This window comes from Camarhynchus parvulus, chromosome 26 (genome assembly GCF_901933205.1).
Source record: "Camarhynchus parvulus chromosome 26, STF_HiC, whole genome shotgun sequence".
Classification (NCBI taxonomy): Eukaryota; Metazoa; Chordata; class Aves; order Passeriformes; family Thraupidae; genus Camarhynchus; species Camarhynchus parvulus.
Window position 1 is genome coordinate 2,619,786 of NC_044596.1, and position 27,950 is coordinate 2,647,735.

A 27,950-nucleotide genomic window follows, 5' to 3' on the forward strand; every position below is an offset into this window, starting at 1 on the left:
CCCTCGCAGAGGGATTCAGTCGCTGCCAGCGGCGCGGCCGAGCCGGAGCCTTCTCGGGGCGTTGTGCGAGCGCACTCCCAGAGCAGCCAAGGCTTTGAAACTTTCACTGCACATCTGTGCATCCCTGCCTGCGCTCGGCAGCGAGCCAAGCGCTGAATTCCTGCGAGCCCGTGCAGCTCCCACACGTCCACAAGCGCTAGGACCCAGAGGGAGCCGGCTCGCCGTGAATCAGAGCGGAGCCCCGAGCGCTGAATGAGGCTGCCACGGCAGCGGCGATGTGAATGGCTCACGGGGGCCGAGGACAGGGGTGTCACAGCAGCCTGGACAGCCTGGACAGCCTCGGGGAGCCTCGGGCAGCGCTGCGGCTCCCAGGTGAGCGAGCGGGGCGGGAGCGGCACCGGAGCGCGGCCCCGGAGCGCGGCCAGAGCCGGCTCCGCGCTCCGGAGGAGGCTCGGGAGCCATGGGATGCGCTGGGATGCGGTGGGATAAGGTGGGATGCGGTGGGATGCGGTGGGATGCGGTGGGATGGGATGTCTGTGCAGCACGGAGCGCTCGCTGCTTGCTTGCGGGTTGGTGGAAGGGAAAATCGCATCTGCTCAAGGCAGGTTTGGCCGCACGCACATCTGGAAGGTGTTGGTGGGGCAGCTGCGGATAAGCTTAGAGCTTGAAAAACGTCTTTAGCCAGAGCAGCTTAATCTCAGGGAAATGCAAGTGTTCTTACTCTTTTTATCCAGGTATATGGGAACTTAGTTTTATTTGCATTCTACAGCAGTTGCACCTATATGAAAATTCTTTACTGGCTTTGTTCTGAATATTGAGGCTGATTTCTTTTTTTCCTCACCCTGTGATAATTCTAGTCTAGATAAAAACTCCTTTCTTTCTTTATTAGTATAAATAAATAGGAATTCTGCTAAATCAAAGCGTGACTGACCCAAGGCAGGATCCTTTTAGCTGCAGACAGAGCAGTGCTTCAGCAGCGACCGTGTATCCTCTGGGATGTCCACTTGGAAAAGCTCACGACCTCCCTGCTGCCTGTGTGTAGTGACAGGATGGAGCTGACAATGTTTATTGATTTATAGCTGGTGATAACACTGTTTTAGCTGAGACACTGCTCACAGATAAAAACAGGGACCCCAGGCAGGGAGACAGAAGGAATTTGTGTGCTGAGAACAAAAAGTGTTTGTGCTTGGGTTCTTTCTTCAATTTAAATTCTCCTTATAAAGCTCAAGAAGTTTTAGAAAAACACCAAAAGTGAGCGTGCTTGTCAGGCTGGTTTTCCAAGTTGTCACAACTTGGAAGTTGCATTGTGGCTGTTAGACAGATAATTTATGGATGTTTTCATGCATTAGAGTATCACTATAAAGTTTTTGGGGCACTTTTTTACTAAGCCAAACTAAAATGTGACAATTATCTGCAATAAGACAGAGAGGGAGCTGACTTGTCTGTACATTCCTGCTCGTGGCACTTCTGAGCTGGTTCAGATATTGTGGAAAACAGGCTTTTAAAATCCCCCTGCCAACTGCCATTTCAGGCAGTTTTGTCTGAAATTCAGAGGGTTACAACATTTTCTGCACTTCCCCAAGAGATTACAGGGATGGAACGAAGGGATTTGAACGATGAATCAAATATATTGGAGAGTTCTCAAGTATGATAAGAAATACTCTAAAGGCCTTAGAATGTATTAATAACCATAGATATGAATCATTTTAAAACAAATCTGGAGGTCTGGAGAGGAGCCCCCTGACACATCTGTGCAGAACCAGTGATTTCACAGCTTGATCAATCCCAGCCACTCACCCCGGAGGGATCTGGCCCTCCTAACAAGGTGGTAAAGAAAGTAACTGTGGCTGTATTTCCTCATCCTTGTAGCTCAGCAGTGCCCCTTTTCCCCACCAAAATCTGGAATTATATTTTTAGATGTCTTCCTTTAAGTTCAGCGGAGAGCTACAATGAGCACAAGCATCATTTTAACCCACATGCTAAATAAACAATTACTTCACGGGGTAACTGAGCAGCCTATGAAATAACCACAAGATATTAATTTAAAAATTAGTTTAGTAAAAGTCCTAAAATATGTATTCAGATTAGCATTTTCAAGTGTAAAATGTCTGTATTTAATGGGATGTCTAGAACAAGGGTCAAATAGAATACATTAAAAACTAGATTGTTTCAATCAATAGAGTAAAGCCCATAAATTTCCCTACTGTTCCATGGCTTTGGCCATATAAATGTTCCTTTAAGCATAGATTCTATTAATTGGTTTTCTGTTTCCTTAAAAAATGCTTTTAGGACTAGGAGAATATTGAATATGTACTAATTAGCATTATTGACTTAAATTAAAGGCACTTGAAAAAAATACTGGTAATTTTAAGAAGTTAACAGAAATGTTTGATTTTTTTTTTCATCTACATTTTACAAACAAAGTGCTGATAAAGAAAAAAATAACATAAAGGGTTACTAAAACCCATGGTTTCATTCCAAAAGATTCAGTGCTCTAACAGCAACAGTGAGTGCTGGATTGGTGGGGTTAGAAATGTTTGTCAATCCCAAATGTGGGGCCAATAAAAGCCAGGGAAACTCAACCCCTTCCAGCCCAGCTACAGCAAGGCTGACCTCTGCCGGCAGCTGCTCGGGCAAAGGATTTGTTACACCCAAATATTTATTAAATCTCATTCTATTCCCTGAAAAAGGGGCAACACCTCTTCCCACCAATTCATCTTGTGGAAAGAAAGAAAGAAAAAAGACTTGTCCCAGGGCAGCGGGGATGGAGAAGGGTCTGGAGGACCAGGAGGGGCTGAGGGAGCTGGGAGGGCTCAGCCTGGAGCAAAGGAGGCTCAGGGGGGACCCTGTGGCTCTGCACAACTCCTGACAGGAGGGGACAGCTCAGGGGGTCGGGATCTGCTCCCAGGGAACAGGGACAGGACAAGAATTGGCCCCAAGTTGTGCCAGGGGAGGGTCAGGTTGGGTATTATGGAAAATTTCTCTCCTGAAAGGGTTACCAGATATTGGGACTGAGGGCAGTGCTGGAGTCACCGCACACCCAAAGTGTTCAGAAATGCCCAGGTGTGGCACTTGGGACATGGGGCAGTGGTGCTGTGTGGATTCAATCTTCTTAGAGGTCTTCTCCAACCTGAATGATTCCATGTTCCTGTGGGAGCAAAAAGCCATGCACCAACGCTCCTACAACTGCATCCCTGCCCTGGCCAGAAGGAAATTTTCCCTGCGCTGGGTCTGACCTGAGCAGGGTCACAGAGGCCAAAGCGTTTGAGAACATTTCTCCAACCAAAGGTCAGGGACAGATGTCCTGTGGGATGTGTTGTGGCTTTTTCTCTCCCCACAATGTCCTTTGTGCAGCCCCACAGAATTCATTAAATATTTGTGTGTGTGTGTGTGGATGTGAATTTATTCACAAAAATTATGTGGTCAAGCAAAGCAGGATCATTTTTTGCTGTTGCCAAGAGATTACAGTATCAATCACTGTGAGTTACGTGCACACTTGTCTGCCCAGGGACACTAATACTAAAGGAATTTTGGGGAAAGAAGATCTCAGACCCTCAATATAAACCCATCCCAACCCCAAATCCTGGGTACTGCCGGTAGTTCTGGTCACTGGTTACAAGGATAAATGTATAAAGTAAAACAAGGAAAGGTGCAGGATGATGAAAGCCTGGAACATTTTCTGTATTTAGAGAAACTACAGAGATTATGATTTCTAAGTCTGGAAAAGAGATGGCTGAGCAGGGGTGTGAGGGAGATATTTATAGTCACAGTTGTCCTTAAGATGTAGAGAGGAAATGGCTGTTGTCAAAAATCGAGGAGCAGGAAATAAAACTGGCAGGTGGCAAAGTGGAGGCAAACAAAACAAGGCACTCCTCTCTCTGGGCATAAGTGAGCTCTGGAATTTTTCCCCATGGATATGGCAGGTCACAGGGCTCAGGGAGCACTTAGGCACACTTAGAGCAAAGCTGCTGCCTGTGGCTCCATCAGGCTGTGGTTCCAGAACAACCTCTGGGTGGGAGAGCAGCCCAAGGATTTGCTGCCCATGTGTCCCCCACTCCCCAGCCACCCCCAGGGGCTGCAGGAGGCAGAATTCCTGACCTGCTGCTCTAGTTCCTCCTCCTTGGTGCTTCAGCTGTCAAATACTCCACCTACCCCACCCCAAAAAGGTGACTGTGTAATATTTGCTGTGGGCTGCCAGTTCACTGGTGAAAGAATGGCAAAAGGTAAAATACATCCCTCATTTTGGTGTTTGCTCAAGGATTAGGTGTAGGCCAGTGTTCATGGATGTTACCACTACAGAAAGACATCAGTGATGAGATTTACAGTGATTTTCTCTCTCTGAGACAGTGGAGAAGGGCCTGTGAATCCTGGGGCATCTTGTGAAATTCACTGAAATGGGGAAATATCGTTTCATCTCAATGTGGCCTTCAAATGGAGCTGGCATCTTATTTGAATTTTTTTACTGAACTCAGGTCTTTTTTAACAGCTTCCACTAAAAATATTATGCACAAATAAATCTCAAGGAAAAAGTAGCAGGGCAATGCCTCATTAATTACACTGACAATAACCTTTCACTCTGAGAACTGCATCACCCTGAGAAATGCAGCAGAGAATGGCAATGCCAGCAGAGAATCCTGGATGCCAAGAACCTGAGTGCATTGGCAGAGAGCTGGGGAGTCACCAAGGACATCCAGAGCTGGCTCCAGCAGCCCAGAGTCAGAACAGCTCCTGGGAGAGACACTGAGATCACACCAGGGCTGAACAGCAGGAGAAAATCAGCAAAGTGCTGCTCAGTCCTTGGAGCCTGCACACAGCTGGAAGTTCCCAGTGCAAGGAGAAATCAGGCCCTGAATACACACCAAGGAGGCTCTGCCATAATGTCTAAATTCAAATGACTGCAGCAGGTAGTTTGAAATAACATTTGCTGGCTTTTCTGCTATCCTTTGAGTTGCCCCAGGCCATTGTTGACTGAATAAAAGACCTCTGACTTTTCCTTATCTTGGAGGCAGTTTTTATCACCTTTCTCCTTTATTCCCCCAGGCTCCTGCATTTCCAACAATGCTTTGAGATTTTATGGCACAGTGCTTGACACCACCAGATGACCCAAATCAGGATGTAGTAGGCACACACTGTCTGTTGCTGGGATAGGTTTTATCACATAAAATCCCAGGATGGTTTGGGTGAGAAGGGAATTCACCCCATTCTTCCTCCTGCCATGGCAGGGACACCTTCCACTGTCCCAGGCTGCTCCAAGCCCTGTCCAACCTGGCCTTGGACACTCCCAGGGATCCAGGGGCAGCCACAGCTGCTCTGGGCACCCTGTGCCAGGGCCTGCCCAAAATCCCAGGGAGGAATTTGTCCCCAGTATCCATCTAACTCTGCCCTCTGTCAGTGTAAAGCCATTCCTCCTTGTCATCTCTCATGGACATGACTGCCATATTTCACAGTGGCATTTCCTGGAGGAAACAGAGTTGGTGACAAAGCACCAAGGGAGATGGTGACAGTGCACCAAGGGAGGTGGTGACAATACACCAAGGGAGAAGGTGACAGTGCACCAAGGGAGGTGGTGACAATGCGCTAAGGGAGAAGGTGACCAAGGGAGGTGGTGACAAAGCACCAAGGGAGAAGGTGACAATGCACTAAGGGAGAAGGTGACAGTGCACCAAGGGAGGTGGTGACAAAGCACCAAGGGAGATGGTGACAGTGCACCAAGGGAGGTGGTGACAGTGCACCAAGGGAGAAGGTGACAATGCACCAAGGGAGATGGTGACAATGCACCAAGGGAGAAGGTGACAGTGCACCAAGGGAGGTGGTGACAATGCACTAAGGGAGAAGGTGACAATGCACCAAGGGAGATGGTGACAGTGCACCAAGGGAGATGGTGACAATGCACCAAGGGAGGTGGTGACAGTGCACCAAGGGAGATGGTGACAATGCACCAAGGGAGAAGGTGACAATGCACTAAGGGAGAAGGTGACACACAAGAGGTGGTGACAGTGCACCAAGGGAGATGGTGACAATGCACCAAGGGAGATGGTGACAATGCACCAAGGGAGAAGGTGACAGTGCACTAAGGGAGAAGGTGACAATGTACCAAGGGAGAAGGTGACAGTTCACCAAGGTGAGGAGCTCCCTGGCCTGGACTTTCCAACCAATCCCTGACACAATCCCCTCTCAGTGTGACAGAAATCAAATCTGCAGTGATCAGACCACTTGAGGTAGTCCAAGATTTCTTTTATTCAGGGGTTTTCTACAACTGAACATCAACACAGACCGTAAACTGGTTCCAAAAAGTCTTTCCCTCATTTATCTTCCTGGCTCCAAAATCCAATTTCCTGTCCCCATGGGGTCCATAACAATGTGCCAATAAAAGTTCAGATTCTGCTCCCGTTGACTTGCTAGAAATCAAAATCCTAACTGGGGTTCAAGCACAAAAGACAGACAAAAAAACAACCAGAAAGTAAAACCAGTTCTTTGGTTTGCTTTTTGGGCCTTGGTTGACGTATTATTGACAAAATCACAGAATCACAGAATCATTAAGGTTGGGAAAGACCTCCAGGGTCAGCAGGTCCAACCTTTGACAAACATCACGATGCCCACTAAACCATAATGACCATTTATGTTATGCAAACATGAAGCTCTTCCAAGAATAAAATCAAAGGAATGAATTAAATGAATGACTAATGGATAAAATGAATCTGGTTTGGAACTCAGGGCTGGTCATTTCTTTTGATCTGCCATATTGGTGAGAAATGTTGCTGCCTTAAAGAGGATGCAGTGAAAATTGCCTTCATTAACTTCTTAACTGCCCAGGAAATTTATAAAGATTACACAGATTCTGACAGTTCTGACCTCCAATGAGTAAATTAGTGTAAATACAGCCAGGAAGCAGATTACGTGCTTGATAACTTTCTATTTGCCAAGTATGGCTTTGCAAGGTGAAAAACTACTATTTTGATTTTTTCAGTTCTTAATCACTTTGTATTTCGTCTGTTGTACAAGTAGAAAGGTGATTTTTTTGTTGGTCTGGTTCACTGCTTCACTTTGACTGTTTTATTTTGTTCCTGACACAACCATATGTGATCCAGGCTCTTTTTTTTTTTTAAAAAAAGAGTTCTTCAGAAATTTTTGTGATGGGGATTTGCCAGGCACCTCATTGCTATCTAATACTTTGATTATGATACATTTAAGAGCTCTGGCTCACAGAATATATGTTTTTCTATTTTGAAACATAGTTTTGCCAGGCACCTCATTGCTACGTAATATTTTGATTATGATACATTTAAGAGCTCTGGCTCACAGAATATATGTTTTTCTATTTTGAAATGTAGCTTTTATTCTTTTTCTTTGACGTCTTTATGTGCTGGATGAGTCAGGTATGAGAAAAGACCTGTGCTTGTTCACAAAGAGCTTTGCCCTGTGGTGGATGACACAGCCTGCACTTCCCCAGTGCATCATTTCCTGCCCATTATTCCATGATCCTTTTGGGACATTCTATGTCCCAGCACCAGACCAGCCAGGAGTTTGAGGTGGGTGCATTCCCAGAGCCACACAATCTGTTTATGTGAATTATTGAGATTTTGCTCACCTTGCTCCTAGAATCTTCTCTTTGTCCCTATCAGAGACATCACTCCCTTCACCTGGTCATTCTCCTGTGCTGAGAGGACATTGAAGGGTTCTCTTTAAAAAGAATAATTTGATTATTCTTGTTTCTGCTCAGAGTTGGCAATTTTCTCCGTTTTCCTCAGCAAAACTGAGGGAAATCAGTAACTGATCACAGTAACTGCGCTTCTTACCTGGGAGGAGAAAGCACATGAAGTGTGTCAAGAGAAATAAATCAGCACAGAACAAGCCACTGAAGTGAGGTGTGGGTTTATTTTCCGTGTCAAAAATCTTTTCCATCCCTTCTCTCATTACTGGGGATCAACCTGGTCCAGGGAAGGTGTCCCTGCCTGTGGCAGGGGTGGAATGGGATGAGCTTTGAGGTCCCTTCCAGCCCAAACCATCCTGGAATCCCATGATTGGTGTTATCAGTGCTCTGAACATTCAACATCCACGTTTTTGTTCTGCTTGGATCCAAACCCTCCCTGCCCAGTCCCTCCTGCCAAACCTTCCTCTCATCATTTTCTCAGGCACAGGCTGTAAAGAGGAGAGTGCAAAGGGTCACTGCTCAGCCTTACATTCCAGGACATTTTATCTGTGCCAAAAGTGTGAGTTTCTGGTTTTGGCAAAGCATCCAGAATCCAAAGCATCAGAGGGAGTTTGATCCACGAGCTCTGCCTGGGTGCACGTTCCTGGTGCTGGGCAGGGCTGTTCTAGAGACCATTTCTTTTTTCTGTGTGTTCTGAGACAGAAAAGTGTGTGGCCCTTTCCTTCTCATTTCTTCCCTCCTCTTTGAAAGCAAAGAAATTAGCAAACCATTTAATGACCTGCCGAATTTCTCCCCTTTGTTCAGGATTTTAAATTTTAGAAAGAATTTGAGTAATTTGAATTCAGTTTTCGGCACTTGCTTGTGCCATCACTTGAAAGCAAAAGGAAATGCTTTCTGCGGAAATAACACATCTCCAGTGCCACAGGAAAACTGATGTGAGGTTTAAAGTTTAGATTTAAAGTTCATCTCTCTCCCTTTGAATTTGCAAAAGCTCATTTCCAAGTGACATGTATTTAAACTCTGGCATTGTGCAGAGAAATAAAATACACACCTAATCAGCAAAATTCCCCTCTGGTTTTCATTTTAAGCAGGCAAAAAATGATCTTGTGAGGCTTAGACCTTGATTATTGCTTTGAACCTAATACTAATGCAAAGAAACCCCAGAGAAAAGTTGAAAGATGCAAAATTCAGTCACAATAGGCTTCTTGAAAAAGGCGGTTCAGTTAGAAATCTGCTAGACATATGTTATTTAAAAAAATAGAATAAAAAGGCCAGTTTTTTGTGTTAGACAATGTAAAATTTTCATGTATTCATCATCTGAGGAAAATTGTAGCAAAAATAGACAAATACCAAAGAAAAATTTATTCCTATTGCCACAATTATGTCAATAATCAGTGACGTCTCACTTTTCAACAGCATTTAATATTTTCATACTACAAATCACATCTGGCTACAAATGTCATCTTCTGTCTCCTCCCACTCCATATTCATCCATATTTTCTTCCTTATAGTTCACAATAAAACTGCTTTTTTGTAACCACAATGATTCTTCCTGACAACTGATTCACCACACAAAAGCATTAACAAATAACACTGTAATAAATACAAGGTGCACAGCAAATATCCAGACAAGGAAAATACTTGGTTACATATGGGGTGAAATGTTATAATGACAGCTAATTTCAAATCTATCAGGTTATTTGTACTAATTAATATTGGCACAACCCCCATGGAAATTCAGATCTGGGAGCTTTCTGGATGTGTTTTGTGGAGCTACAGAAGGTGTGAACCCTGTGGTACCTGTGTTCATGTCCTGCTGCACAAGAGTGATGATTTTTAAGTGAAATCCAAACCAGAATTATGATTATGTGGGGGAAGAGTATGGAATTTATTAGAGAATCATTACGGTTGGAAAAGACCTCCAAGATCATCAAGCCCAACCTTTGCTTGAACACCACCACACCCATGAAATCATTCTGCACCCCCTGTTGTGGCCAATGCCCCACAACAAAGGCCAAACCCACACCCCAGGGCTGGGGGGTCCCAGCAGGACCTTCCCAGAGGATCCCAGAAACTGAAGGAGTGTTGGGGAAGATGAAACAGGAAAGCCTTATAAATATGATTGTCTGGCAAAAGATTTTGAGAATATAGAAACTATAAGGGAGATTGAAATGAAAGCAAGCTTTGAGATCCCTCAGTTACTGAACAACTGGAAAACAATGGTGTGGCCAGCTGAAGGTGATCCCCTTTTGATGGAACAACACCCTCTGCTTGCAGACAGCTCCAAGGGTCAGAGCAGACCCTACAGCTTGGCAGAAGGGGCCCAAAGAGGAGTTTTTAGGGTTTAAAATGTAACACAGTGTGGTAATGTAATGATTCTTATAGGCTGTATGGAAATGCTATAGGATTTGTATCTTGTACCAGATTGGTTAGTGAGAATTAGAATATTCAGCACAGAAGAAGATTTATGGTGTTGTAATGGGAACCTCGCTCTCTCTCATCCTCTCTCCCCCTCTCTTCTCTCAGGCCTGCTCCAGCTGTGGCTGGCAGCTCCCAGCAGGGCCCTGCACCCAGGCCCTTTGCAATAAACCTCAAGTTCCCAGCCCTGGCTGCAGAGATCTCTCATCTCCATCCATCCCAACCATCCTATCCCCGATGCTCCTACAAAGGAGCACTTCAGAAGTTCTGGACTCAGCATTCCCAGATTCCTTGTGAAACTCAAACACTGGCTTGGACAGAAAGGTTCAAAGGTTTAGGTGGGATATTGGGAAGGAATTCTGCCCTGTGAGGGTGGAGAGGGGCTGGAATGGTTTCCAAGAGCAGCTGTGGCTGCCCCTGGATCCCTGGCAGTGCCCAAGACCAGGCTGGATGGAGCTTGGAGCAGCCTGGGACAGTGGGAGGTGTCAGGGTTGGAGCTGGATGAGCTTTAAGGTCCCTTCCAACCAAAGCATTCCAGGATTCCATATTGATTCTTTCTAATGCTGGGCCTCACCTGAGGTCCTGCCACCTGCTCTGCACACCCAGCCAGGTGAGCAGATGCCCAATCCAGCTGCAGGGTTTGCAGCCAGATGTTGGTGCTGTGACTGCAGCCCTGCTGTCACTGCTGACTCAAGGCTGGCTCAGCCTGTGTGCTGCTGCCCTGGGTCACAGGAGGACTGTGGCTCGTTAACTGTGACATCAAATTCAGCTGTTAATTGTGCTTGGAATTTCTGATATTACAATGGGATGGGATAGCTACACATGACAAATATCAAATATTCATCAAAGCAAGCAGCTGATAAAATTGTGCAACCATGTGCGTGCAGGGAAAATGATGATTCATTTACAGATGTGCTGCTGATTTTTCATCACTGTACACAACCTGGGGCACATCAGGAACCAGACAAATGTTTAAACTCCACCGTTATTTTCCACTAGACAAACTCTTGTAACAAGTCTGACATTTCAGCTCCGCTTTGAAACAGTTTCTGCTGAATGTAAGAAACAAAACCCATAGAAATATCCTTCTGGGATTAATTCTCTAAACATAATGACTGAAGAGCCTACTTGCTTTGCTCTAAAATACTGCAATTTTTAGTGCTAGTACTAATAGCTGCATGAAGTTGGTATTATTCATCTTTCTAAAACCTTCTAAAAAGTTGTTTTAACTCCTGGAGGCTGCAAATTTTCTATCTCAGAGACAAGGCAGCACTGCAGCACCATTCAGAAGGAAGAAAGGTGAAAGGGCAAGTGTCTTGTTCCAGTCTGTTAATCTGTACATTGCACTGTAAGCCTAGGGAATGGAAATAAAAGGGAGCATGGTGAAAATCTTCAAATTATTGCAAAGAACAGGTTTCCAGGAAGCAATTAACTGTCTGACTGGGAATATCCCTGCTTTTTATTTGATGTCAAACTCATGGGTGGTATTTTGAAACATTTGATTGAGCTCAGTCAATTAGCCTTGATTATGGTTTGGCTTTTCCCTCAGAATAGGCTGATCCATAGGGAATGCCACTCATACCAGCAGTGAGGCAGAGCAGGATGACTCAGCTGATTAACCAGCTTTCTTTTCTCCTACTAAGAAGCAAGACTTTGGCTTCCCCAGCTGCTGGAGTGATCACTATCGAGCTCATGTTGTAACTCCCACAGCTTTGCTCACCCCTGACTCACATTCTGGGAGAAGGAAAAGTCACCTGCACCCCTGACTGTTGGAGTCCTGGATGAAAAAAACAAAATCCAGCACCTGACCTGTCAGAGAATCATGGAATTACAGATCCCACCCTGGTGTGAGCTGGAAGGGACCTTCAAGCTCATCTCATTCCAGCCCTGCCATGGGCAGGGACACTTTTCACTGGATCCCCCTGCTCCAAGCCCTCCCACACCTCTGGGACTGAGGGACACACAAAGCAAAGCTGCAACCAGGGATTCCTGCTCACCATAAACTCCTTGTTTGCAGGAGAAATGTTCCCATTCCTGTTGCTTTCTGATTGAGATTTGTCCCTAATTTAGAATCAATCATGTTTATGGGTTCTGACAATTCCTTCCAGACAAGCAAGTACTGAATCCTCACCTGTATTTTGCCAAGTAAATCTAATAACTTTCTTAGAAACACAGCACAGAACCTGCAGATGAGCAATTTTTTCCAATCCAAAAATCAGATTAATTTATTAAATAAGTTAATGGAAGAAAAAAACAAAGGCTACTTGTAAAAATCTTAAGTAAACACAGAGCTTTTTTCTCTTTCTTTAATAGGTAAATGGCACAAAACACAGCCAGGGTACAGTCACAGTGTGTAATCATGGTCATGAAATGCCTATAATGTAAATGGACTTAATGACAAAATTAAACAAATCTCAATTAAAGGCACAATGATCCCAGACAGGCAAAACCCATCACTCTCCCAGCTTCCCACTAAGTAGATCTCCAAGCATGGAAAGGTTGCCAGCTATGGGGAACAGTTTAGAAAGTTAATGACAGTACAAATGGGATTGACTGGAGACTGTAATCCTGGCTCTGTAAGCATTGCCAGAGGCCTGACATGAAGGAACAAGTACTATTTCAGGCAGACTGCAAAGCCAAGGCAAAGATTAACATCTGTCAGAATCAGCTACAGATGAGATTCTTATTGATCCTTGAATGTCACAAGAATTTAGAAGGGCTCAAAGGAACTTTAAAGAGAATAATCGAGTATCTGTGGATTTGGTTTGTAAACCTGAAGTACCTTTCCCACATTTCAGCTATTTTTTTTCACACAGCTGTGTGTGATGTAGCTCAGTGCTACAAGGCAGAAGAGCAATTTCTTCCAACTTAGTCAGTGTCAAGCTTAGTCTTGCAGGAAAAGCAGGGGCAGGGAGCAGTTCTGGTGCTGTTACCAACCTCCAAGACAGCTTTTTGTGTTTGGACTGTGTTGCTGTGGATTTTGTTTCTGCCTCATCCGTATCTATCCCTACTAACAAGATTAAGGCTTTGCTCACATTCTTCTAATTAAAATGCTATAATTCTGAGAAGAGATTCCACGTCTTCTTTTAGCAGGGTAATCAGTACATCTGTGAGTTCAAGTTACTATTTTTTAACATCAAAGCCTGCACAAAGATAGTTCTCCTCCATGCAGGCCCTGACTTTTTATCCACGCTGGTTGGAATAACAGGCTCCATTTTGTACTGGGATCAACATCATCTCCTACAAGGGAAGGCTGGGAGAGCTGGGAATGCTCAGCCTGGAAAAGAGAAACTTCCAGGGAGACCTGAGAGCCCCTTCCAGTGCCTAAAGGGGCCCTGAGAGAGACTTTGGACAGTCTGGAGTGCCAGGACAAGGGGACGGGCTGCCCACTGCCAGAGGACAGGGATGGATGGGATATTGGGAATTAGGAATTGTTCCCTGTGAGGGTGGGCAGGCCCTGGCACAGGGTGCCCAGAGCAGCTGGGGCTGCCCCTGGATCCCTGGAAGTACCCAAGGCCAGGCTGGACAGGGCCTGGAGCAGCCTGGGACAGTGGAAGGTGTCCCTGCCAACCAAAGGCTCCCAATATCTTGTCCTGTCAGGAGCACATGTGCATTTTTCTGCAGCATTTTTTCCTTGTTAAACTGAAGAAGCATGATCTAAGTGGAGCATGTCCAGAGAAGGGAATGGAGCTGGGGAAGGGGCTGCAGCACCAGGAATGGCTGAGGGAGCTGGGAGGGCTCAGCCTGGAGCAAAGGAGGCTCAGGGGGGACCTTGTGGCTCTGCACAACTCCCTGCCAGGAGGGGACATCCAGGGGGATTTGGGATCTTATCCCAGGGAACAGGGACAGGAGGAGAGGGAACGGCCTCAGGCTGGGCCAGGGGAAGATTGGATATTGGTGAAAATTTCTTCACTGAAGGCATTGCCACAGGCTGCCCTAGGCACTAGTGGAGTGGAATACCTGGAAATGTTCAAAAAACATGTAGATGTGGTGGTGCTTGGAGATGTGGTTTAGTGGTGGACATGACATTGCTCTGTTAATGATCTTAAAGGTTTTTCCCAGCCTTAATGATCCTGTGAACTTCAAGCTGTATTTCACTTACCGGATGCAGCCTTGATTTTTTATTTACAAAGTTTTTAGTTCTGTAGCTTCTCCTTGCTATATCAAGGTACCACTCCACAGGTTTCAGAAGCCCCTCCTGCCCTCACTCCTTCCCCCTGTTTTCTCTAAGGTTGTGACACAGCACTAAGTTTTGTTTAATCAGTTTCTGCAAGACTGTTTTGGTGAATGTAAATTGAGGAAACTCATTACAGCAGTTTAATCCTCCCAGTCCAAGAGCTCCCACATTCAATCCATGATTGTTCTCACTGTGGAAATGGGGGAAAAAAGGTTCATATCTAATATAATAAAAGGTACCAAGGAAAATAATATGTTGGTAGACATATAATGGTAGACATAATCTTCTAATCCTGGCTTACTTTTATAGGAATTCCTTAATTTCCAAGTCCACATAACAGGGAAGTCAGTGAGCCCCACAGAAAGATGAAGGATGAGTAGTTCAAAGATGTCCAGCGCTATCAGTGATAGCACTGTGTTGCAATTCAGGGTTTCAGAGCTGTTCAGACTCAGAGCAGGGCCAAAGAGAGTTCTAGAAAATGTGACAGAAACACTCAAGGGCATGGTTTAAAGGAACAAGAGGTATCTTTCCCATTATCATTTGTACTGAAGCAAAAATGCTTTCAACCACCAGATGATGCCAGAAAATGTAAAGACCCTTCAAATCCTCCTCACACAAGTGAGTTGCCAAACACAGATTTATAAGAGCTGCTGAGACTGCCAGGTCAGTCCAACTCCCTGTTTCCTGTTCTTAAGCAAAGGTTGCTGAACTTCATTTAAACTTCTTTGCTCTCTGTTCTGTGCTTGAAGGATTCCCACAGCACAGGACAGGATTTGATCTTTCCTTTACAGACACTCTTCTGTTGAGCTGTCCTTTTGCACAGAGGGTCTGTTGTGGCCAGGAGAGCTGAATAAATGTTCAAAGACATTTATTCCAGACACAGCTGCAGGCTCCCAGCAAGGGAGCATCATTCACTTCTGTGTGTGTTACACCCTTCAAGCTTTGTGTGAGGTGAGGATATTCCAGAGCTGTCAGGCTCCAAGAGGTTCAAGATCCAGACAAACAAACCCCTTCCCACACTGAAATGTTACCTTAAATTTCATTTCACCTTAAATGGCTGAGCAGGGAATAAAAACCTCCTATCTTAAAACATCCACAGCAGCTGCCTCCCCTCAGACTCTGACATAATACAAAGATGGAAAACTCCTACTCCCCACTGCTGGCTGGGTCTGTGCCCAGCAGCCCACAAGGTCCAGCTGAAATATGAAATATGGCCCCAGTTCAAACTGTCTCTGCTCTCTGGGAGCATGAGCAGATTTGCTGTGCAGCAGCTGCCTGACACACTCAGGATGCTGAGAGTGCTGAAGTTTGGGCTGTGCTCCTCTGGCCTCAGGTTTGGTGGTGGGGTGGCAGCTGAAGGAGAGCTGAGATTCTCAGAGCATAGCAATGAAGTAACACCTAAATCAATCTCTGTGCTAGCTCAGTGCAAGGAAACACTACTTGGATTAGTTTCTCTGAATATGTATTTTGTTGCTAATGTACAGAATCCATCACATTTTGTTACCACACCTCTTTAGAGCTGTCTGGCATTGTGAGTTAATGCAGCAGTGAGTTCAAACAATCATACAGCAAGGAGTAAATACCTTCCACAGCAGATGAAAGCCAAGATGCTGAAGAGGTCCCAGGTGTGCTGCAGACAGGCCTGTGTGGGGCAGCAGCTCTGAGGCAGCTGGGCTCAATGTGTGACAGGAGAAGGCAGGAGCCTTGCAGATAAAGAGTCAGAGAGCACGTGGAGCAGCACTTGGAGCTGGAGAGGAAACAAAACAGAGGATGTCAACACACAGGCATGACCAGGGGCAGGAGTGAGAGAGCCAGAGAACAGATTTTTAGGGATGGCTGTCTCACTCTCCTGCTGCTTTTTAATCCATCCACTCCATAAGGAAAGGTGCAGAAAAGGGTTTTGGTAAAGAGAGAAGAGCTGGTACTCACATGGATTACAAACCCTGGCAAAACCACTCTTGTTTTTCTACCACTTGAGGCATGCAGATACTAAAATACAATGAACAAATAAGGACAATAAGGCAAATAAAAGCATGGGAAGAAATAGGATCAGTTTCCCAAACATCCTGAACACTTGTGCTTTGCAGTGGCTTACTCTGCTGCCAAGTAATCAAGACGATCTCCCAGGCTGAGCTCAGATAAATATACAGGGGAAAGATGTAGGTATGGAGCATTTTGCATGGTGTCAACACACTTCCACAGAGAGCAGGCTTTAATCCTCAGCAAGTGCTGAGTACAGACATACAAAGTATGAAAGCCCAGGGGTAAAAATTCCAGCAGCAGCACAGTTTACAAAGCAGCTCTGTCTCTTCATGGAAAATGAAGCAGCACTCTTGTCTGGAGCGCAGGAGCTGCAAGGTGAAACCTCCTTTGCTTGTTTCCTTCTGATGGCGCTCAGATGTGCCCTGGCATTAGGGGAAATATCTGAAAGGTCTAAGCAATTGTAAAAACCTCATGTTTTTCTTGGTAAACGACCCTAGATGACAGGAGACTCCTATTTCTCCTGCAAGAACTACTTGTGCTTGCAGAGAACATTACAAGATGACACTGCAATCTGATAACTCAGTGTTTCTGTGGTTGACTTTGTTTTATTTGGTGGTGTTTCCAGATTTTTTGTGGAAATCTCTACCCTGTTTCTTAGGAGGTTTTTACCCTCTCATTTCAAAACTACACCACATCTAAGAGGTTCCTGCTGTGCAGGGAAAGAAAACCCTTTTTTCCACCTCTTTGGTAACTAAATTTTTAAGCCACCAGCAAGTAGCAAAAAAACTTCAAAGCTGAAAGTTTTCCTTGCACCCAAGTAAAGTATTTGCTTCGTTTAGATTTAACACTAAGACTGTTACTTAATATATTTTTTAATGTTATAATATATTAGTATATTACTATTTATTTACATCTGCACTGTATTTCACATCTCTGCAGTGGAGTCCTTAGGAATTCTAAAACAATTGTTTCGAACTCAATTTCAAATGGGAAAGGCAGGTGGAATACAAGGGTTTGAGCATTACCACATCTTTACAATCTGCAGAAAAAACTCAGGCTTTGAAATAAGCAGACATACAAATATCTGCCCAAATCCTGGAGGTCACCTCTTGTACAGCAGGACATAAAGTTTATGTTCAGTTGTCCAGAAAATATGGAAATAAGCTTCTCAAATGTACAGGATATGTCAAAAATACAGAAATCAAACAGCTAATGAGCAACAGCCCAATGACTGAGGTTTTTTGTACACACAATTCACCTTGGGGTATGCTGTTTGAGGAAAAATATTAACATTTTTCTATAGTTCAAAGTATTATGCCTGTGCCTTGAGAGTTATAAAAAGAAGGGCACAGAATGACTGTGACTGCTCTGGGGTCAATATCCATTTCCAGCTGCAATAAAAATAAGGAATTCAATTTCTAAAGGTGTCGTTTTAGGGGTTTTTGTCATGATTTTCCTATTGTAATGTAAAGTAAATCATAAGAGAGGGAATTCAATCCCTAAAGAAGGCAATTTGATTCTGTAGGTCTCATGAAAGTAAAATAGATTTAAAAATGGGAAAGAATAACCTAGAAATTAAAAAAAAAAAACAACAAAAAAAAAACCAAAAAAAAACAACAAAAGGAAGGTGGGCAGCGGAGAAGAGGAACATTGCTACTGCTTGGCAGGAATCCTGTGTTATTCTTTGGGTTCTTCACATGCTACAGAAGTAAATTCTACTGATCATAAGTGAGTGGGGAGGATAATTTTATTAAGTGTTTGTAAAACCACTCGACATTTCTGGATGGAAAAATCCTACACAAGCAAAGCAATATTCCATTCCAGTATTGATGTTTCTTCCCTATCTCAGCACTCTGAGTGAACACAAGAGCACCTCCATGTCATAAGATTTAATTTTGTAGATTTTTGTCTATATCCTTAAGGGTTTTTTAATGGAAAAAAAAGTCCAGCACATCAGTTTGAATTGCTGCAGCTACAGAAGTTTTTATCAGGTGCAGCCAGGCCCTCAGTTCAGCAGAACAGAGATTTTAAAGTTCTCTCAACTCTATCCTTTGCTGCATCCTTCTGTACTCTGACTTGCCAAGCACAGACACCCTTCAGCTTCCCTTTGGAACTTCTCAGAATTCCTGCCCCATTAAAATATCATTGAGTCATTGAAAATAGTTATAAACACACTGGAAGATTTGTAGAAGATAAAATTCCTTTTGGATGTAAATAATTAATAGAACGGGAACGTCTGAAAAGTCACGGCCATAATTTATGGCAGCTCCTTGTCCTTACATAATGTTCTTTTCCAAATTCATGATCCAGAGAAACTCTGAAGATGATGGAGTCCACCTTTGGGAATGGGATCATGACATCCCAGCTCATTTTTGCTTTCTACCTCATTTTTGGAGGCACTACATTGATGCCTTACACTGCAACACGTGCGATTGCTAAAATCGCCTGTGTTCAAGTTTGTTAATGCAGTTGTAGAAAAGTGAAAAAGGAGAATATAAATGAAAATTATGGGCCTGAATAAAAATGAAATGCTAGCATTGCTGCTGGGATTCAGCTGGTTCTTATTAATCAGGGTTTGGAAAAGAATCAGGATTTATATTCCCTTCTGAATAGCTGGAATAAGATCACTAGTTGGAAAGGTTTACTGGCCCTAAAGATATTGTATTTTTCTGCCTTAACTACTCTTGGCTGTAAGAGGGGATGTAACATCACAGTCTGACTGCCCTCATACTTTCTGTTCCCAGCTGAATTCCAGTTTGATTTTGGTAGTGTTGTGAAGTCTGAAATTCCAGTTCTTTCATTCCTGGTAATTTTGTATTGGAAACCTCGGGGCCAAATATAGCAAGCCAGCTATTCCCAAATTTAAATCCCTTTGGGAAGGGTGTAGAGGGGAGAAGGGCAGGCCATGCTCCAGCCCCAGGAAGGTCTTTGGACTCACTGTTTTAAGCAGCAATAGGAATGAGTCCTGCTGTGTTTGGACCGGGATTGTAGGGAGCAGCAATCCCATCCTGGGTGCAGCTGGGTAGGATGGAGGCAGCAACTTTATATGGATGGATTTATCCCATTTATCCTGCAGTAGTTTTCCTGTCAGTTAGTGCCTGAGATCTTTAGTCACTACTTGGTGCCTATGAATTAGGATATATGAAACCCTGGAGTCCTATAAAATATATATATATCCAGCTCCAAGGCGATATGGAAAGTTCCAAAGCAATCATCACATGCCAATCATCGATTTTAGGATTTGCTTTCTGGATAATAATATAGGGATGATATAAACCCTGGTATGCTCCTATAACTTACTTCTAGCCAGGATTTTTATTTCTAGCTCATTTAATTTACCAGCTTTATGCATTGAGGTTATTGACTTCAGGAGAATCAGATTCACATGCTCCTCCAAAAGCTGTTTCCTGCCATTTATTTTCAGTTTGTCACTAGTTTTGTAAGTGATGTGTTTCCCTTCACTTTACTTAAAGAGATTTTTATCTTGACCGAGACAATTTCTTTATCTTTTATTTAACAACTGTCAGTTTGGTTTTGTTATCTGCAGCAGGATAAAGCTTTCTGCTCTGTCAGGGTGGCTCAGTGTGTGTTTAACACTCACTAACAGCCAATCTGTCACAGCAAGGGCTGCATCCTGTCACAACCCTTTGCTGGTACAGCCACCCTGACCCAAGATCATGTGGTTTTTCCCAGAGGAATCACATTTTACATGACTGTTGATGCCTCTGAATTCCCATGAGCAAGTTCTACAGGCCAAAGTATCATGATGCCAAACACTGTAAAACAAATTTGAGAAGTAAAACAAGTGATTATATTCTTAGAAGTTTTGATTTTGTTTTACCAGTCAGGAGTTTTAAAATGAGGCTTCTAAAGGTGAGCTGTGCCTGTCCCGTGTCACCAGATCTGTCACCTCCTGTCCTCCAGCTGTGGCTCCAGCTGGATCTCTCCCAGCAGACGGCCTCACTCAGCACCAAATGCTCTGAGGGAATAGGGTGTCAATGAAGGTGATGGGAAAGACACTTTTCATCTCTTTGGACTTCTCTACAGAGAAACCAGCAGGTGAAATATTGATGGACTGGTTCAGAATGAAAGAAGGGATGAAATTAGGTCCTTGCAAATAAGCCACTTCCATTACTTATACCCCAATAAAAAGAGAATAAACATTAAGAATTGTTGCATTTGGTGCATCCCCACCCTACAGAATCACAGCATGGTTTGGGTTGGAAGGAACCTCAAGGATGACCTGACTGCACCCCCTGCCATGGGCAGGAATATTTCACTATCCCAGGCTGCTCCAAGCCTGTCCAGCCTGGCCTTGAACGCCTCCAGAGATGGGCTGAGACTCATGGAGCAATTACCCCCTAAGTACCCCAAATTCCCAGAGGCTCAGTGGGCTGTGAACCATCCCTGTTATTATCTTTGCCTGGGCCCAGGCTGAGTCAGAGCTCTGGAGGCAAATGCTGGGTGCACATCCTGATGACGAGGAGGATCATGGTGACATGATGATGCTCCCTGCTGCAGGGCAGAATTTTTCTCAGTCTACTGCTCTCCCTAGAAATCCTCAAAGGAAAATTTCAATGCTGGAGGCATTTGGAAAAAAGAAAAAAAAAAAAGGAAGTGTATGAGACACAGGTATCTTCCAGCTGGCTCTCCAGCAGTCATAAACCTCTTATTTACAGGCTGAGTCACTGCAGATATAATGGAGGAATGAAATGTTGGGTACATTAGAGATTCCCATTTTCTTGCTCATCAGCTAAGATCAAGGCAAAGCTGTGCCTCTGACACTGCTCTTAGTCATAATGGCTTCAGGATTCCCTTCAAGGCCTCCCAGGGCTCAGAAATCTTTTCCCTGAGTTGCTACTGCTAAATTTTAATTCATATAACATATGCTGGTGAAAATGTTTCCATGAGAGATGTGCCAGAGGCACCTTCTCTTTACCAGCAACTTCAGCAGCAGCTGCCTCCCTCATTTCTCTCTCACTACCAGAAGCAATGAGAGAAAATTAATTCACTACTTGTTGCTTATTTTGGTGACCTCCACGATCCCACTTGCTGCACTGACAGCCAAGCAGCTCTGTTTATTTTTTACACATCCCTAAAATATGCCAACAACTTCAAGAACGACAGAAAACAACATTCCAAACTGTATAATGCCTTAGATTACAACATTCTATGCTTATGTTTATTGACTATGTTTATTTTAATTTAGAAAATAATTTACTTGCTGTGCTTGACTGAGACAAATAAGCATTAATTTATCTTTTCTCAGTGTAGGAGCTGCTTTAATGGCATCTGGTCAAGTGCAGTGAGAAGGCTGCACTGACTGCTGTTCTCATTGGAAGCAATTAATTTAGTAAATTTATTAAATTCTCATTCCTAATAACTCTCCAGGCAATATTCCCTGTTTGTCCATTTTTCCTTAGATTCTGCGGGTAACTTTAACAAAAGGGGAATTCCCTAAACATATTTTGTTTGGCACTTTTTGCACGTAGAGATCCTGCAAGCAAAGAGCTTTTCAAGACACAGAACCGTTTGCTTTTTGATGTGACCCATTTCTCCACACCATTCCCTAATTCCAGAATTATGGAATCCTGGAATTCCAGTCTGGGGCTCTTTAATTCTACTCCACATGTGCTGAGACTAAGAAATAAGACTGAAGTGAGATGTGAGATTTTTTTTACCCACAGGTCTGCCATCCTGTATACAGGTACATCCTGAAGAAAGACTCACTTCACTAGGATATTTTATGAATGTCTGGGAGTGGTAAAACAGAGGAATAGTCTATGGATGCTGAATAACACTGCATCATTTACTGGATTCCACCACAGCCAGGAATCCGGGAAAAAGACAGTAAAAGAACTTTTAAAAAAAGTCCTGCTGAAAATAAATGCTTTTGTGGTTAAAAACCAGCCAGTTGGAACTGAAACAGTGTTTTCTTAGGGTGGCAGAACAGTTGGAAAAGTTGTTGGATTATTTTTGGCAGTGGCCAGCACATTATAGCTCTAGCATTACTGGTACTCAGCTCTCCAGAGTTCACTGAAAGGGTTATTACTTCACTTGTACATTCCTGCAAAAACACAGCATACTCCATCTGTAGCATGAACCTCTGGATTCTGGAACTCTGTGTGACCTTTCTGACACACTGATATGAGTGGAAGCAGCTCAGCTCCCAAACCCTGCAACAGCCAGGGGCAGCCTGAGCCACAGCCCCAGAGCAAGGCAGGGAGCCCAAACCACTGTGCACGTACCAGGGTGACTCCTGTGCCCTGCTCTGATGGAAACAGCCTGGGAAGGTTTCAGCTGGAGGTTTAAACATCAAGGAACTTGTACCTGGGTGTTGTGAGAGCCAAACCCAGTGGCTGCCTTTGCTGGCAGCCAGTGCTCCCACTGACAGACTGTGCAGGTGGAAAGTGAGCCCAATTAATATTTTTGCATTAGCAGCTTGTTCTCCTTAGCAAATGCACTTCAGTCTGATGCAGCAGGATTTTTGCAGTGCGGGAGTACCTTATCCAACCCCTATTTACCTTATCCAACCTCTACTTCCCTTATGAAATGGAGCAGATAAGCTATTGAATAATAAGACTAATAAAATACTATTCCTATCCCTCTCAGTGGCATAAATTTACAACCAGAAAATGTGTTTTGCTGAGAAGGTGTCAGTGTGCTGGATTTAATTGGTGAAGAAAAGAATGGTTTGCCATTAGCTGGGGTCTGTATGACCATTCCCAATGTAGTGATTAGGACTGGAGTCATTGCTGCTCTTACAGCAGCAACACAGCAAACATCAAAATTTTTGCTTTTAAGTGCCTGTGAGTTTTGTATCTTCAATTCTTCTCAAATATCAGCCATAATCAGATAATTGTCTGGCAATCTGTGATTCTCCTCCTGAATTTAATTGTAACCAGATTTGTTTCCCAGAGTAGATGTTGGGGCTGTGAGCCCTGCTTTGTGCCTGGCTGCTGTGCAGTGCCATCAGCTATTGCTGCCCACTCCTGGGTTTGCTGAGCCTGGGAGGTGTCTGAGAGGAGTGGGAAGCAGTGGATCAATAACCATAATCTAGTAAAGGTGCTGAGTAAAGGCAGCCCTGTCTTACAAATGTGCTGCTCTGCAAAGTCTGGAAGTGCTTTGGACAAGTGGAACAAGTTTCCCTTGATGCTGTGACATCAAGAAAAGGCACAGCTCAGAAAGCCAGGGGGGTTTGTCCCTGTGCCCCTGCTGCCATGGGGGATGGCACTGAGAACTCTGATTTACTGGCTGATTACTGACACAAACCCTTCTGCCCTAGTGACCCACAGCACACACAGCTGGCAGGAGCAGCAGGGCCCCATGGCAAGGTGCAGCCCAGCCCGGCTCAGCTCTGGATGAAATAAGGACCTTGCTGGGGGAGCAGTTCTTTGTGCAGTCCACTCCTCACAGGTAAGCCACACTCTGCCACAGCAGCCTGGAGTCCCCCAGGGCCAGGGTAACAGTTCATGACACAGGCCCAGCACAGAAGTGGGGTTAGCACAGGTGAGGTAACTTTGGCATCACAATGCCTGTGATAACCTTTGTGTTGTCATCTTATTGCAAAGCTCCCATACCTTCTCAGTGATTTCTCATGGGCAGCTCCTTGCAACACTGACTCCTTCTTCTTCACAGCACAGCCAACAAACTCCAACTCTTTTGTAGCACTCTTCTTCTTACTGGACACAGCTGTGGCCTGTTAAGGGCAGGTCTGTTCTTAATCTTTGGTGATTAGTACAGCTGCAACTCCTCAGGTGTGAGATTACCTTCCGCACTATCTTTATTTTCTTACATTCCATCCCTCCACACCTTTGTGCCCAGGGTTCCCATCACACACCCACGGACCCCCAGCACTGGAACTGGCAGCTGCACATCCCCTGCAAGTCCAGGTGGCTGCATGAGGCATCTCCTGTGAGCATCTCCAGAAAGCACCATCAGAGGCTCTAATAACTAATTATGGGACAAGTTTTGGAGAGAGAATCATAGAATCCCAAAATCGTTTGGGTTGGAAGGGACCTTAAAGTTCATTCTGTTCCAACCCCATGCCATGGGCAGGGACACCCCAAACTCCCCAAAATAGCCTGTAAAATACCTCTGTGTGCTAGCAAAAGAGTTCACAACCCTCACAGCCCAGGGCACATCTATTCTTTAATGTTAACTTCTCTTGCCTGTGTTGTCATCAAGTTGAGTTCACTTTTTTAATGTTTCTATTCTCCACTAACTCACTAATTGCTAAAAAATGTTCCACTTTGAATCCTGAGAAGTTATTATGTATCCCAAATACATTCTGTCTATGTTTGGGCCACACTCCACAGAACGATTTAGCACAAGGAGAGGAAATGCAAGGCAATTAAAGAAAAAAGGCATGCAAGGTCTTTCTGCTTTTGTGTTAATGGCCTTAAATCAAAAATTTCAGCACAGGCAACACAAAAACCCAGAGAAGGGTGGTAAATGTAGCTGCATTTTAGAGCAGCAAATCTTGTATAGCACAAAACCAGAACCAGCTCTCTGCTGACATTGCAGCATCTCTTTCCTATAGAAGGAAATAATAAAAAAAGGCTTTATGCATAAACACAATACACTGAGGCTGCTATTGGCATGGCGAAATTGTGCCTGGATTTTATTCTGCAAACCTTTTCCATTAACATTTCTGTCGGGAAAGCTGACTCTTGAGAGATGTAATGAACCATCTGACTTTATTTTGCTTGTGGAACAAGGGGTTACTCTCTGGACGGTGCACAGCCAAGCTCTGAGCTACACCCAGCTCTGTTTCCTTATACAGAGGATGACGAGTGCTCCAGCACGAGCAGCACGTGGGAAAGCAGCAACCCTCAGCCTTGCTTTAAACAAATTAAAGTGCCTTTGGAACAGTGAGGATTTGCTCTGTGACAAACATTTGACTCTCCTCGTCATCATTTTGTCTCCAATGCCTCCAGCCCAGCAGTTGCACAGACAAGTGCTCACACGGCTTTTGGCCTTTCTCTTCCTTCCTCCCCTCCAGGGCTCTGCTTCTCCTCCCTCCTCAGTCACTGCTTCACTTGGTGTCTCCCTGAATGTTTGCTCAGCCCTGCACAAACCTTGCTGTTTATGTCATTTCAGCTCCTGTCTGAGATAAGACACACGAGATCCTGTGGGACATCTTAGGGTTGTTCTGCATTTTCCACAGGATTATGCTCTGGCAGAGCATCCTGGTCAAGTCCTTTAGTGCTCCTTGGGATTCTAATCTGACAAAGCTCCACAGAGGGGGGGAACTGCAACCATAATTGACCCACACCCAGCAAAAACACAGAGAAATTCTGGGAAATCACAGTGGAACTGCAGAGCCTGATTCCTCTGGTACAAAACCCTGTTTGTCCAGTGGCTTTGGGGCTCCCTGCCTGCTGGCCAGCCACGGCAGAGCTCGGGGCCAGCTGAGACATGTCAGGAAAACAAGGCAAAGAGACGGGGAGGAGCCTCACTTGGGCTTTTCTGTTTATACCCTGTCTCTGCTTATTAAGTCTTTACAGAGGAAATACAATGTCTGCCCTTCACTGCAATTCCAGAGCATTTTTGAATGTCTCTCATTCCCAACATGTGGCTGAATTAGTCAGCACATGGTAGTTGCCCAACGAGGTATTGCTGCTGCTGCTCTTCCTGCATGAAATGGATCTTAGCAAAGGTTTAGACATTTGGCTTGCATTTTTCCACACCCAAACAGATGTGCCTGTCCTCTGGATTGAAGGAGGACCAGCACTGGCACTGCATCTGCTCGGCAGGGACTTTTGGGGAGTTCTTGCTCGTGGCATTCTGAAAAAAAACCAGGTGTTTCCCTGTCCAGAATTCCCAGTACTTTGGCCACAATGGCTGTAGCTGTGCTGTATCTAAGCAGAGGTAGTTTGGTTTCCACAGTGCTCCCATAATTGCCCTTGAATGTGGAAAAATCCCATCTGCCCTTGTGACACAGATACCTGAGCTCATCAAGGAAGGAGCCTGGGCTTTATCTGCCCTAACTCAGTGATGTGGTGTGTCCTGAAAGGGCAGCTGGGAGAGCTGGCAGCTGCTGGAGGCTGCTGAGCCAGCCTGCAGCAGGGTCTTGCCCCGTGGCAGGTGAGTGTGGCTGCTGAGGGTGTGATAATGGCATGAAGTACTGGCTTGGTGGCCCCCACTGTAGCCCCAAGGACGCCTCTGCAGACAAATTTAGGGAATGGACAGCTGTTCTAGCCAAGGGACTGCTTCTGCTTTCACTCCTGTGCAGCCAAGAGACCGGCCCCGGCCAAAAAGGTTGCTGCAAAACTCACTAGAGATCTGACTCCTGGGAACATGCTGTCACCATATGGTCTCCACATTAATAACACCAAACAAGTGCTTCATAAACAGTGCTCTAACGACAAATACCAGAGGAATTAATAATAATCTTGCTATTATTTTCTAATGTTCTCGCTTTATTAAGAACACTGATGCTGTCTGAATGAGCTCTTCCGGAAGAACAACATCTGGCACTCACATGAATACCTGATGAAATCTGTATGATCCTGGGTATCTGATAAATTTATGGCCAGAACAGCAGCAGTTTGTGCCCTCCTGCCTCACAGTAACAATGCCCTTCTCTCTCATTCTAGGTCAGAATGTAATGCCCATGCTGTTCTACACTCTGCAGTAACAGTGCCCTTCTGTCTCCTGTTCTAGGTCAGAGTGTAATGACCATGTGCTGTTCTACACTCTGCAGTAACAGTGTCCTTCTCTCTTTTTCTAGGTTAGAATGTAATGCCCATGCTGTTCTACACTCTGACTGCAGTAACAGTGCCCTTCTCTCCTGTTCTAGGTCATACTATAATGCCCATGCTGTTCTACACTCTACAGTAACAGTGCCTTTCTGTCTCGTTCTAGGTCATAACGTAATGCCCATGCTGTTCTACACTCTGACTGTAGCTTTTTTGATCGGCACACAGGCAGCTCCCAAGTCAGAGGACAATGCCCCACTGGAGTTTCCTGCAGAACATTCCCTGCTCAGCACCCAGAGCGACCGACACCGCATTGCCCAGGAGGCTCTGCAGACATCCCACGGCCACACCACATGGAGCCTTGGCAGCAGAGAAGCTCTAAACATCACTGTGGACCCCAAAATCTTTCGGAAGCGGCGTTTCCGCTCTCCCCGGGTGCTGTTCAGCACGGAGCCCCCGCCGCTGGCCGGGCAGGGCCGGAATTTGGGATTTCTCAGCGGCACGGGGGCTCTCAACAGGACTGCGAGGAGCAGGAGGAGCACGCACCCTGTGCTGCACCGCGGGGAGTTCTCGGTGTGCGACAGCGTCAGCATGTGGGTCGGGGACAAAACCACAGCCACCGACATCAAGGGCAAGGAGGTGACGGTGCTGGGCGAGGTCAACATCAACAACAATGTCTTTAAGCAGTACTTTTTCGAGACCAAGTGCAGGGACCCCAAGCCGGTGTCGGGCGGGTGCCGCGGCATCGACGCCAAGCACTGGAACTCGTACTGCACCACCACCCACACCTTCGTCAAGGCCCTGACCATGGAGGGCAAGCAGGCGGCCTGGAGGTTCATCCGCATCGACACCGCCTGCGTCTGCGTGCTCAGCAGGAAGGCAGCCAGGCCCTGAGCCCACGCCCTCCAACCCCCTACCTCAGCCTGTAAATTATTTTAAGTTATAAAGGACTGCATGGTATATTTATAGTTTATACAGTACAGAAAGAACCTCATTATTTATTAAACTCTTTTGGAAA

The 27,950-nt window shown here is 45.0% G+C and overlaps 1 protein-coding gene across 1 annotated transcript; it reads left to right on the forward strand.

Moving 5' to 3' along the window:
* Positions 1–47: 47 nt before the first annotated feature.
* NGF (nerve growth factor) lies at positions 48–27,950 on the forward strand. The gene is made up of 3 exons (XM_030965806.1): positions 48–372; positions 23,515–23,645; positions 27,099–27,950. Exon 3 carries the CDS (start codon positions 27,110–27,112, stop codon positions 27,824–27,826), a length of 717 nt encoding a protein of 238 aa, XP_030821666.1. The 5' UTR covers positions 48–372; positions 23,515–23,645; positions 27,099–27,109; the 3' UTR covers positions 27,827–27,950.